At 34.9% G+C, this 13,472-nt stretch overlaps 1 protein-coding gene across 1 annotated transcript; it reads left to right on the top strand.

Moving 5' to 3' along the window:
- Positions 1-261: 261 nt before the first annotated feature.
- Positions 262-11,904, top strand: LOC132289450 (aminopeptidase P2). Its single transcript, XM_059789985.1, has 13 exons — positions 262-713; positions 2,133-2,258; positions 2,370-2,489; positions 2,915-3,190; positions 3,429-3,601; positions 3,991-4,245; positions 6,332-6,483; positions 7,736-7,926; positions 9,283-9,391; positions 9,499-9,653; positions 9,986-10,078; positions 10,832-10,912; positions 11,677-11,904. The coding sequence occupies exons 1-13, from the start codon at positions 360-362 to the stop codon at positions 11,746-11,748; spliced, it is 2,157 nt and encodes a 718-aa protein (XP_059645968.1). The 5' UTR covers positions 262-359; the 3' UTR covers positions 11,749-11,904.
- Positions 11,905-13,472: the final 1,568 nt, after the last annotated feature.

Raw genomic sequence — 13,472 nt, 5'->3', positions numbered from 1 at the left:
ATCTCTTGTCAAAATATAAAAGGAGAATTTTTAATAATAAATTATAAAAATTATTCTGTAAGAATTTAATTTTTTTAATTGACTTTTCAAAAAACACTTGTCTAAAAATTATCAACAAGTTTTTGTACAATTTTTGTAAAAATTAGTTGTCATAAAGATTGTTTAAAAAAAAAACAAAAAAAAAAAATTCATCATTTTGACCAGAGATGAATTAAAACAAAAAAACAAATAAATATCTAACTTCCGAATAATAAAAAATAAAAATAAAAAACTTCAACGCAGGCCTAATCAGGCTTATCTTCGCAACGCAACAGTGCAATCTTCTCTCTCACTCGAGCGCGCGCACACAGATAGAATCCATGGCAGCAGCTTCATTAATATCTCCACTTTCTCTCTCTAAAACCCTCTCTCTATCCACACCCATAATCTCTCGTTCCTCTCAACTTCAACCTCGCTGCTTTAGCTTCCTCTCTCTTTCAATCCCCATTTTTCATAAATTCAAATCCCACCCCAAGATTCCCACAAAATCCTCAAACCGCCCTTTGTTAATCGTCCGAAACTCCAGTTCAATCACTGCCAAACCCTCTTCGGAGTTTCGAAAGAAAAACACCGATGTCGAGAAAGACGAGAAGCTTACCGCCCTACGCGAACTCTTCTCGAAACCTGGTATCGGCATCGACGCATATATCATCCCTTCTCAGGACGCCCATCAGGTTCAATCATCAATCTGTCTCAAAATTTTAGTGTTAATTTTGAAATGAGTTTTGATTGTTTTAAGTAATAAATAAAATTTATGTCATTGTGTCTGTTGCGTGGGATTTATATTTCATGTAATTTTTGTAGTGTGCTAAACTTTTGTAATTATTTTTTAGTTTTGAGTAATCTCTCTACCTCTAATTTGCTCTTGAAGATTATCTGAATCCTTCCTGTGTTGCATTTGGTAGCGAAAAAACTGAACTTGAATTGGAATTAGAAAGTTTTGATATTGGAAATGGGTAATTCTCCAACTTTTCTCATTTAATTCCAAGTCAATGGAACTGTAGTGTGTCAAGTAACTCGCAAATTATAACTTTGTTTATTATTGGAATTACAATATTCGAGAACCAATGACAAATGAATATGTCCTTTTTAATTATAAAATTAAAAATAAGAAAAGATTAAAAAATAAAGAACAATACCTACCGGTGACTAGTGACTACTTACCCTATCATCTCTGATTTTGTAATTAAAGAGAATGTGTCCATTTATTATTGATCCACATGGTCAGAATGGAGTACATTCTCACCCGTGAGGATATAAGTACATGAGTCGGTGTTACCTTAATCTATTCCCTCCCCATATGGTATGGTTTTTATGTCTTATATTTATAAAAGGCTGTCCCTTGACGGTTCTTATAGGTAAAAATAAGCTGGACAGCCATAAAAAGATATTGGCAAGAATAAATGTATAGAAAAGGGAAAATAAGGAACATGAGCATAGCGTGTTACACGTACCAGAATTAGTTCCATAGTTTATTATTATTATTTGGTTGCTCTTGTGGCTGGTCACCTCTTTTTATTGCCAATAATTTGTAATTCATATCCAATGTGAAATATATTGGAAAAATACTCATATATGAATGTTAATTGGGTTTGGCAACCCAACCAGGGCAAGCTCTGCCTCTGATCCAGCTTGAACTTTGACTTGGTTGGCTTGAAATTTAAATTCCAATATCAGTCCAGCCCAAAGTTGACACCTTCAATTTGGGCAAAAAAGGCGTTTCTTAGGTTGGTGCTGCCCATTTTGAATTATTATAATTACTATTACAAATGGAAGATACGCGGGTCCTGATTTTCAGCATTAACTTTGTAACATTTCTAGAGATGCCATCTTTTACTTTTTCCTATTACTGATTTCAGAATGTGTGCGTGTAGTCGTGTACCCACATTTTATTTTATATTTGTGACTGTAGTTCTGCATCGTTGAAAAAGTTAAAATTCCTGTCCAAAAGGATGTATATGTACTTTAATCAGTATGGTGGAACATCTTAATTAGTCCCATATTTTTTGGTTATTTGAACTAGTAATAACTAAATTCTTTGCGTGAATAGTTCTTAATAATCGACCCTAATTGCCATTTATTTTTGCTTCCAGAGTGAGTTCATTGCTGAATGTTATATGAGAAGACCCTATATATCAGGTTTTACTGGTAGTGCTGGCACTGCTGTTGTCACAAAGGATAAAGCAGCTCTTTGGACTGATGGGCGATATTTTCTCCAGGTTGAGAAGAAAACACTATTTATTGGGGAAAAAGTTGTTATTTTGATATTATATAGCTTGATCCTAGAGTTTGCTACCTTGTTGATAGTTCTTTTTATACATTATGATTAGGCGGACAAACAGTTAAGCTCTAGCTGGATTCTCATGCGGGCTGGTAATCCGGGAGTGCCTACCACTAGTGAATGGCTTAATGATGTTCTGGCTCCTGGTTGCAGAATTGGCATTGACCCTGTGAGTAACAGTCAACTTCTGATGATCCATTAGTCAGTTTGCTCATAATAGTTGCATCGACAAACATCTCAGGCAGCATATTTTACTAAAAATTAGGAATTTTGTACATTGATTTCACTTTTCACCAATACAATGAAGCATGTGCTGGAAGTATCGACCTTCTAGACGATTATGATTTTGTAATATGGCTAGAAGCGTAGATCACTATTGTAATGGACACCTTTCAACTTCTCATCATTGCGTACTTGGTCTCCTGCACAGGAAATTGTTAATTATTTTACTGGTTCACCAAGTTAATTTCTGTCCTTTACTTCTCCCACATGAATGTCTACTATATATCTATTTACCGATTTATACTACCCACAGCATTCATCATACTTGCTCTCTCTGATGTAACCTTCTCTTTGTTTCTGTGAAGGGAGCAGTTTCTTTTTTCTTCTGATGCTGCAGAGGAACTGAAAGAGGCCATATCTAAGAAGAAACATGAGTTGGTTTACTTGTACAACAAAAATCTCGTGGATGAAATTTGGAAAGAAGCAAGGCCAAAGCCTCCAAACAGACCAGTAAGAGTACATGACATAAAATATGCTGGTGTTGATGTGGCATCAAAACTATCTTACCTGAGGTCTGAACTCATTGATGCTGGTTCATCTGCGATTGTTATCTCTATGCTTGATGAAATTGCGTGGTTGCTGAACTTGGTAATCTTTCTATTCAAGATTCTTAAATTGACTTTAATGACCTTGACTTATGTGGAGGCTATTATGCTTTTTGTTCGTGTTTATATGGAAATTTGAACTGTCTTTATAGCTTTCTAGAATTCTTCCTGATTTGTCTGATTTGGTCAGAGCCTGAATTATAAGTCTTAGTCAATTGTTTGATTATGTTTCTCATTTTATTCTTCTAATGCTTTGATGGTGTTTTAATTTTGTTTTGCAGAGAGGGAACGATGTCCCACATTCGCCCGTTGTATATGCTTACTTGGTTGTGGAGATTAATGAAGCAAAATTATTTATTGATAATCCCAAAATAACCCCTGAAGTGATGGCTTACTTGGAAAATGCAGGCATTAAGTTGAGACCTTATGAATCCATCCTTTCTGAAATAGAAAGGTAGCTTGAATGTTTTTTTGCTTGGCAAACTTTCATGTTATGCAGAATGTGCATCTTTTTCTATGTTCTCATGAAAGCTGAAGATTTGTATAAATAGCTAGTACTCAATATTAATTTTAGATCCTGATTTTTAATGTGCACCCATTTGACTAGGACACTAGTGTTGGTGTGAATTCCCAGCACCAGTTTGAAATGCCCAATTTAAACATAGTGGATTCAAGAACAGAAGTACTACAATCTGGTGCCAGTATTTGCAAAGATGCCGACACAAGTCTGTGCCAAAAACAGCAAAATATTATAAAGCCTGTTGTTTTTATTAGTTTTGTACTGAAATGTAGTGGGGTAGACCTATTTCATAATTACTGCTCAAACATCATTTTCCTTTTCAGTTTGGCAGAGAAAGGATCATACGTCTGGCTGGATACGTCGTCCGTAAATGCTGCTATTGTCAACACTTACGAGTCTGCCTGTGATAGATATTTTGGGAACTTCGAGAATACAAGAAAAAATAAGACTATGAGTTATGATGGTTCCAGTAGTCAGTCTGTGGGACCCACAGGAATTTATAGGATGTCCCCTATATCTATGGCAAAGGCGGTGAAAAATGATGCTGAATTAGAAGGGATGTGTAATTCTCATCTAAGGTAAGCCTTATTTCATGGTGGCAGATTTATCTTGCATTTTGGTACTCAATGGGTTTAAGGCATTGCTTTTGTTAGGGTAAAAACTGTTACAAGTAGTAGTGTGCTTTGAAATTTAGTTTTGAACGTCAGTTGTTGGCTTATTGGGTTTTTACTGAAATTATCTTCATGTTTTCTGGAAGATGTATAGAAAGTATTGTCAATTCAGTTGGTGCGATCGCTGCTAGCTCAATTAATTGTTACTTGTTAGTCCTGCTATTTTCCATTGGAAGGGATGGTTCAATATCTTCTTGTTAAAGATGCAATCAGTTTGATTCATTCTAGCATACATGGAGCTGCCACATATGAGATAATGTACTAGATCCTGATATGAACCCTGTGATGTGGTTTGGAAACAACAACACATAATCAAAATCTCACAATTTCAGAGAAATATATCTTTACGGGCGATATATTGATTCTACAGTGTTAATGCATTCTTCCTATTGCTAATATCCAGTTATGTACTGGTATTTGTGCAAATTTTTGCAGTAATATACAATATATCAAGTATCAAATCAGGCACCTGACACTTTTCTTTTGGCTTGTTTTTCTAAGCCTTTCTGGTTGGGGTAGACGTGTAAGTTGGTGGGGGTTGCGTTGAAGGGTTAGCTCAAACTCAACCCAAAGAACGAAACCTTTAATTCCAAGTCTAGCTCAACCTACCTTCAACTTGAGCCCTTCAACCCAAGCCCAACCTTGCTGAAATCTTTGACTTGGGTTGTGTCAGTTGGGAAAATTGGGTTTGGTTCAATTGCCTAACCTCCATAAAGATTTATTAAAGTTCTTCTCATCATTAAAAAAGAGAAAAAAAAGAAGAGAAAAGTTAAACAAAGGACGATTAATTAAACATTTGACTTAACTAAGAAGGAACGAAGAAGCAAAAGTGTTTTACACAGTTACTCTGTGTAATATAAAATATATATATGGATTAGATTCATGTTAAGGTCTGGGTACCCTGATTCAGGTTGGGTGGGGTTGTCCGGCACCTTGAGTTGAGCCAAAACTGAAACAAATTCGAGTTGGGACTTCCAACTCCAAGCTCGACTTCTTGTTAAAACTGCTTCCCAAGTCCATGAAAATAAATTTGGTTGGGTTCTGCTTGGCCTGTCCAAATTGCATCCCTTAGCTGAGAGGGAGTGCAGTTGTTTAAAGAATTTAGAGTTTGGAAGCATTGGGTGAAAAGGAAAAAGCTTAGTTTAGTCACATGAGCTCTGGACCTAAATGTAAGTCTAATTGGCTGGTCCATATATTCACCTCATCATCCATAAAGTAAAAAAAAAAAAAAAATTGCATAAGAGTTGGGAGTCAATGAAATCACTATCACTGCTGAAAAGCTTAATGCAATTGGATTTTAGTTACAGTTAGCTCATAATTTGCAATCAAGTTAATATTCTACCCAAAGGTCCTTGGAAGCTTTGGTTCATGTATGCTTAGTAACTTTCACTTTGTGCATACTTTTCTCCTAGCATTTTGTTTACAATATTATTTCTCCTCAATGTTCCTTTTGTTAATTTTTTCTACTGTTGCCGAAATTTCCATGTTTTGCTCACATTATCTTTCTTTTTATTTTTATTTATATATATATAATATCAATTTTGTTTTTAAATAATAATAATAATAATAATAATATATATATATATATATATTATTATTATTATTATTATTTAAAAACAAAATTGATATTATATATATATTGGTTTATCTGTATCGGGGAATTCATTTTAGCCACTTCAGTATCATCTTATTCCTCATTACTCTCAGTTAAATTTATTCTCTCATCTAGACATTTTGTCTCTCTATATGTGTAGACTTTTTAAATCCGTATTCTTTAGTATCCTTGTTATCACATAATAATTTTATCATCGGTATTTTACTTGAAAAAGGGGGTTATCTACCCAGAGTACTTTGTTGCTATTATCCCATTTGTGGGTATGAATAGATATGGATTAGCTATGTGGGTTATTTGATTTTTATTTATTCTATCATCTTTAAAGATGGTTTATTACTAAAGAACTTTAGGAAACTACCTGTGATGTTTTTAATGCAGGGATGCAGCTGCTTTAGCACAATTTTGGGCCTGGCTGGAGGAAGAAATCCAGAAAGATGTGTTATTAACAGAAGTAGAAGTTGCAGACAAACTTCTTGAATTTCGTGCAAAGCAAGCTGGTTTTGTTGATACAAGCTTCGATACTATAAGTGGTATATTCATCTTCGCAAATTGTCCTCTTCAAGAGCTATTTTCATTCTGGATTTCATCAAATTTTCTCTCACTGGTTCCTACTTGTCCAAAAAAAAAAAAAAAATCTCTCACTGGTTCCCTTAAAAAAAATTGCAAATTTTTCTTGAGTTTTTGAATAAAAGAATATAACTGCCAAGAATTTCTGGTATACTGCATGTATTTGACATTTTGGTTCATCTTCACCTGTTAAATGGAGTGGATTTTAATTTTTAGATTTCAAAAACTAATTAAATTTGTATATCGTGTAATTGATATGGGTTATGGTTCTCTTGGTCTAGTTGAAAATGCCAGATCTAATGCATCACCATATTAAAATGATATTAATTTTGAGAAGTGTGGCATAATTTTATTTAGCTCCCCCTCCCTGAAAGTAACCTAAGATGTACATGTGCACTAATACATGGTTAGATTTCATTGCTGAATCAAAGACTTCCAAATAAAAGTGTCATGGTCATATCAAACCATATTATTTGTATTATTTATCTGATTGGTAGTTCACTAAACTCTAAATCAAACCATTCAATTATGTTTTGGTTGGATTGAATCTTACACATAAAGTTTTCTTTGGGTCCTTAAGATAATGGTCGATCATTAAAACTATCATTTTTGACTTATTAAAAAAATTAAAACTATCATTTTTGAGTGAGGGAGGGGAAGTGGGGGCTGCCTAAGAATAATGATGACAACAGATTGAGAAAGATAATGCTTTCAGTTGATTATTAAAATGGATTAAGAATGCTACCTGGAATGCTGGAAAAGCGAAGCTTCTTACTCTCCCTTCACTTTCTTCTTGCTTTTCTCAAAATGACGTGAAAAGAGCATGCTAAATATGCTAAGCCATTATAGTACAGTGATCAAGTGCTGAATATGCTAACTCAATTTTTAGTTGAGAAAGTTTACCACTTAAATTCATCTGAAGGATTTCTAAATTGTGGCGTTAATTCTATAGACTTGTAGTCAGAGGCTATGTCCAAGGGTTACCTCATGCCTGTATGTGCAGGACAAATTCTTACCAGTTGAATTTTTTCTTGATGAAGTGACTTGTGAATTGTAATACAAACTTGAGGTTAAGCTTTTAGGGACCACCTATAAGGATGATATATGCCTTAAAAAATTCTATAATTTAATTTTAACGAGCATATGATTGTATAAATTTGCACTCATTTTCTCTTTTCTTCGACTTTACTGATCAATATTAGATTGCTTTTACAGGTTCTGGTGCAAATGGTGCTATTATACATTACAAACCAGAACCAGATAGTTGTAGCATTGTGGATGCTAAGAAACTATTCCTATTAGACAGTGGAGCTCAATATATTGATGGAACAACTGATGTAACCAGGACTGTACATCTCAGTGAACCGTCCGCACGGGAAAAAGAATGTTTCACTCGAGTTCTACAGGTGACAACTATTTTAGATCTGTCCTGTCTATATGGTACATGCACACATAATATTAAACGGAATTTCTTGTTTAGGTCTTATTGTTTGTCATATTAAATTACATAATTAAATAGTTATGGTTTTAATATAAATTGTCATTACCCAGTATGGTCCCCTTTAATTGAGGGTTCTGGGAAAGTTGGACTGGATATAGACCTAAAATTTGATTTTATTTGCACAAAGTGACTGCTCTCAAGTTTAAACCTGCATTCTAATGCTTGACAGTCCAAGAATTATACTAGTGCACCAAGTAATGGCTGCTTGTTAAACTTTAAATATAAGGGACATACCAGTTCTGGTCTCACCACAACAAGGTCTTGGGGAGGGAAAAAGTGGTTGTTCTGACTCATACTCGCTCCAGTGGCACCGATGATCAAGCGTTTTACTGCTGAACCTGAAAATGGCCCTCACAGAACCACTCTTTATTTTACATAGTTAAAGTTTAAGATCAGAAATAAAATTAGAATTTTTTTTTACGTATGAATGTGAGAGTAGATGATGGATTCTTCACAGAACTGCTACTTGGAGCTTTTGAACAATAACTTTATTAATCACTGAAAATATTATTACCCTTTGTGTGTCCATGTTTTCCGACATGCACAAGTATTCATGCATGTTTTGAGTGCGTTAAAATACTAAAGACATATTAACATAAATAAAAAAAGAATGACCGAATTAGACACTTCATACACCTGAGTGTTAATTGTTTCAGCCTGCTAGTTTCTTATATAGCAGATCATAAAGAAACTTTTTGATTGGATCTTGTGTTTAGCATCTTCTGACTTTTTTTTTTTTTTTTTAATCACTCTGTTTTGCCAGCATTTATGGATTCTAAATAATGCAACCATTCGGCAGACAACACAGACAAATTCTAGATCGCCGCCACCTTTTTGCATCATATCATTGAATCGATCTGCTATTGGTGATCTCATAAAAAATAATAATAATAATAATAAAATATGAGACATATTCCAGATTGCGACCTCATTGCATCGTATCATTGAATAGATCTGCTATTGGTGGTCTCATCAAAATAATTAATATTTGGTTGAACAATATGCTATTCAAACCTTGTTTCAGAACTTCTCCTATCAGTCAGTTTTATCTCCAGGTTGTGCCTGCCAAAGCATTAATCATTTTATGCATTTGCTGTATTGTGCTTTAATGTCGTCTGTAGCTTGTATAATGTGGTTTCCTCTGGCTTACAGTAGTGAAGCTCTCTGTTGGAATGTTCTGCTTTGTTGGACAACTGGTTGTGGCCTGAAAGAACTCATTTTTCCTTTTTCTGAGTGCTTTCTGATAATTGTCCAATTGCAGGGTCATATTGCTGTTGATCAGGCAGTATTTCCTGAAAGCACCCCTGGCTTTGTATTAGATGCTTTTGCCCGTTCTTTTCTTTGGAAGATTGGACTTGATTACCGGCATGGTACATTTCCTCCCTTATTGTTCCCTTGTTGTCTAGTATGTGATGCATTTAAGATTTAATCTAAACAATGTGCTCATTTGTTACCCCGTTTCTCCTTCCTGCTTTAGGGACCGGGCATGGTGTAGGAGCCGCACTGAATGTTCATGAAGGTCCTCAAAGTATTAGTTACAGATTTGGAAATATGACACCCTTGCTGAAAGGCATGGTTGTTAGCAATGAACCTGGCTATTATGAAGACCATGCGTTTGGCATTCGGATTGAGGTACCATACCCCACTGGCTATGTTTATATGTTCTAAAAAACTCACTTTTTTAATCAGTAGATTGTGAATGGTGAAGCAGGTAGATAATCTTGTGCTGATTTGATGGTAAGAATCAATCTTTGAAGTGTAGAACTTCAACAAGTATCTTTGCAATTTCTTAACTGGATTTTGACTTGTTTGAGATGCTAATCTATTGGATTTGTATCACTGCTTGCTTTCTATTTCTTATGTTTGCAGTTTTCACCATGTGCATAATGGTTAAATGTGATTTTCGTTGCTTGTTATTTTTGAATCCACTTCTAAATGTTTAACTTATCATTTTATTATTGCAGAACCTCCTTTATGTGAAAGAGATTGACACACCAAATCGTTTTGGAGGAATTGGATATTTGGGATTTGAAAAGCTCACATTTGTTCCGATACAGGTAACCTAGCTCACACCTGGTACAGTTAAACTTTTTGTCATGACCTAACATACCATTTAGAACGTGTGGGATTCAGAATGAGTCATATTCATCTAGATAAACATTCTAGTTTCCTGTACAGTCTATATGTTAAAAGGAAGGTTTACTATTCATCTGGATAGACATTTTGGGTTCCTATATAGCCTCTATGTTTGAAGGTTGGTTTACTTAAATTAACTTATAGCTTACATGACCACATATACTGGCCTCTCTGTGTAAAGTCTTGCTTTATTGCGCTTTGAGAATAAGTGATAGGGGCAACAGTAACTGTGTTCATGTTCCCATATGAATGATTTTTTAAGCTGCGCGTGTGAATCTTTCTAGCATGGATATTGGTACTCTAGTAGTTGATACTCTTGCTTGAACAATAGTTAATACTGTTTGACTACTGTGCATTTTGATAAGATTATTATGTATTTGGCTAGTATTGTTCTCTATATATCTCCTTTTTCTTATAAAGCTCAGTTAATTCTAATTTTTCCTAATAACTTTAATTATTAATTATAAAAAATATGGGAAGTGTGAGGGTAAGGAGCAAACCGAGGAGTTTATCTGTGGAATCACATCATCTCCATAATGAAGCTTCAAAGTCACTTCACTTCCAGTTTTTGGTTTTTTTTTTTTCGAATTACGTTCATTTTAGAGATCATTTTTTAAATTATGTTTGGTTGGGATGGTTATGTTCTGAGAACATTTCTGTGTTCCATGATGCAGACTAAGTTGGTTGACTTATCTTTGCTTTCTGTTGAGGAGATTGAATGGCTCAACAGTTACCACTCAGAAGTTTGGAACAAGGCAAGTGCACATCTGGAAATCACTTTTGGTGTTTCTATACTATTAACATTGTTGTGTTTCCTTACCAAAGAAAAGAAAATAAAATCGCTGTGTCTATTATCTTATTGTAATTATTAGGTTGAACTCATTCCTCATAACCCCTTGGCATTTTAAGAGCTATATCTTTCTGAAATTTGGGAAAAGATCTATGGCTGTGTTCGGTTGCATGAAATTGAAGCCTTGGAATTGGAATTGGAGAAAATTTTGGTTCAACTTTCTGAGTTGCTTTTCTCCAATTCCACCAATTCCAATTCTAAAACTCTAATTCCATGCAGCCGAACACAGCCTGTATGTTCTTTTTGGTTGGAAATCTGTTCTTTGAACATGGAAGAGAAACTTCTTGTATTATACCTTTGTGTCAAAATGTGGAATGCCTTGGATGGACTATTTACTAGTTTGGAAATCAGACATCAGCGTAATGGTAGCAGATATTTGGTTTGTATTGCCATCTTGGTCGACCGGTTAGGACTTTTTAGTTGCCTATTATCAATAAGCTTACATTGAACTTGTTTCTGTAAACTCCATGCCCTTTTGGTGCATTCTCTAGAATCTTGGTGATGGACTATTGAGGACTTCAACTCCTCTAGTCCATGCATTTGTGAAGGCATAAAAGGAATTCTACTGTTACTAGTTGTTGTTTCAGATTATTGCATTTTTGGAGAACTGTCAAGTCAATCTTCCTTTCCTATTTAGGAATTACACAACTTAACCAAATTTTTTCACAGGTTTCACCATTGCTGGATGGTTCTGCGCGTCAGTGGCTCTGGAACAACACACGGCCAGTGGTCAAACTTTGATTTCATTTCTGTCATTAATACATGTCAAATTATTTGTATAGAATGTTGAAATTATAGAGTAGAGTTGTACCAAATATCATAGTTTGTACACAGCATTTTTTTGAATGAATTATGTGATTTTGAGTTCTTATATAAGATTATGGGTAAATTATAGTAGTTCTTTTATCCAACTAACTTCTTAGTGAATTATAGTAATGCTTTCAAAGTATATCAATTTGCCTATTTTACGGTTTATTTCGGTAGGAATTTGGGAGCTATACTGTGATAAATAATGATAAACATACACTGATATGGAAAGATGGGCTGAAAACCATCTTGCCTGGTGGTATCATCTTTTGTTCTTGTGTTCTTAATGAGGTGTGCTCCCCATTCACAGCTTCCTATGGCTAGAGGTGCCTTTTCTATCCCATTTATTTACTCAGGTCTTTCCCATCCTAACTGAAGTTGGGTCTGAATTAAACATTCTGCTCAGGATCCAAGTTTTTTTTGCATAGAATGGGTAAGACTTTGGTTCTTCCTATCAGCATTCAAAGCAAGGATGGTACAAATTTGACATCCTGTCCCATTCAGCTTGCTTAGTTACAGACGTTTTGGGTTTCATTTAGCTCTTCTTTCCAGTGAAGGTTCGACGTATATTCTTTCAAGTTTTTGGGAGTAATGTTTTGGTTCACTCTCTGTTGTTGTTCTGGAAGAGATTTTGGTGTAACAGAACAGTTTTTGGCTCTAACATAAGTTTTGTAAATGCAATTTGGGAGTTTGCTACCATTCTGTGGGGAAGAATGTTGTACCAACCCGCTCCATTTGAGATTACCTCGTTTTAGTTTACCTTTTTATCGTGGAACCATAGCCTCAACTATTTGCAATTTTTTTTGGTTTCTTTTTAAGGAATTAGAATACTAAAACTAGTTTTTCCTCTAGTTGGAGTTTTTGGCGTAAATCATGGTATTTATAGCAGATTTTGTTGCTCTAGAGTCCATTCATAGCTCAAAATATCACCATTTGGCTATCCCGTTCGGGCTCATTCCAAAGAACAAGCCTTAAAGTAACGGTACGATTGCTCCATTGTGACTTAATAGTGTTACTGGTTCAAAATAAGAAGACAAGCCTTGAAATAACAGTAAGGTTGTTCCATTATGACTTAAGAGATTACTCGTTCAAAACGATAAAACAAGAGAAAATATTTTTAAAACTTTTCAAAGTAAGGCACACCCCACAATAGCGACAAAGTCAAATTACTAGAGGCACTTCTAGAGACGTTTCAAAAAGCTCATTCACGATTCGGTGTGGTTTTCTTATGTGGTATTTCAACACAAGTGAGATTCCCTTGATCTTCCGAAGGCGACGCTGGGAGTATTTTAAGTACTAATAGGATGTGCGCGAGGGCATCTTCCCTGTGTCAAAACATAAGTTGAATTCCAAGATGCATCAATGCATTCTTGTTTGATTTCATGGATTTAAATATGAAAATAAGACCGAAGATGATATTTTTAAGGTTTCCATATTATAAATCCAATTGAATAATTTTTTTTTAAAATCCCTATCGTATCCCTCACCCCATCAGGGAAGAGGACAATGCATTTGCATATTGCAGTCATCCCCGATTATATGATTGGATCCTCTGCTTAGCTGCCTGTAGTGCCTCAACACAATTCGATTACACGTTACTTCAAATTAAAAGTAATGGTGTAGTGCCTCAACACAATTAAATCTAGTTTCAATTCTCA

This window comes from Cornus florida, unplaced genomic scaffold, assembly GCF_030987335.1.
Source record: "Cornus florida cultivar Cherokee Brave unplaced genomic scaffold, ASM3098733v1 CherokeeBrave_3.0.0_Hap2_scaffold_197, whole genome shotgun sequence".
Taxonomy (NCBI): Eukaryota; Viridiplantae; Streptophyta; class Magnoliopsida; order Cornales; family Cornaceae; genus Cornus; species Cornus florida.
Note: the sequence above shows the minus strand (reverse complement) of the source record. Positions and strands in the feature narration are given on the sequence as shown.

Bases quoted from the DNA above. Each gene is read 5' to 3' on its own strand.
- LOC132289450 (XM_059789985.1), top strand. From the start codon at position 360: ATGGCAGCAGCTTCATTAATATCTCCACTTTCTCTCTCTAAAACCCTC. The intron at 2,259-2,369 runs GTTGAGAAGAAA...CATTATGATTAG, and splicing joins ATGGGCGATATTTTCTCCAG to GCGGACAAACAGTTAAGCTC. The intron at 3,191-3,428 runs GTAATCTTTCTA...TTTGTTTTGCAG, and splicing joins TTGCGTGGTTGCTGAACTTG to AGAGGGAACGATGTCCCACA.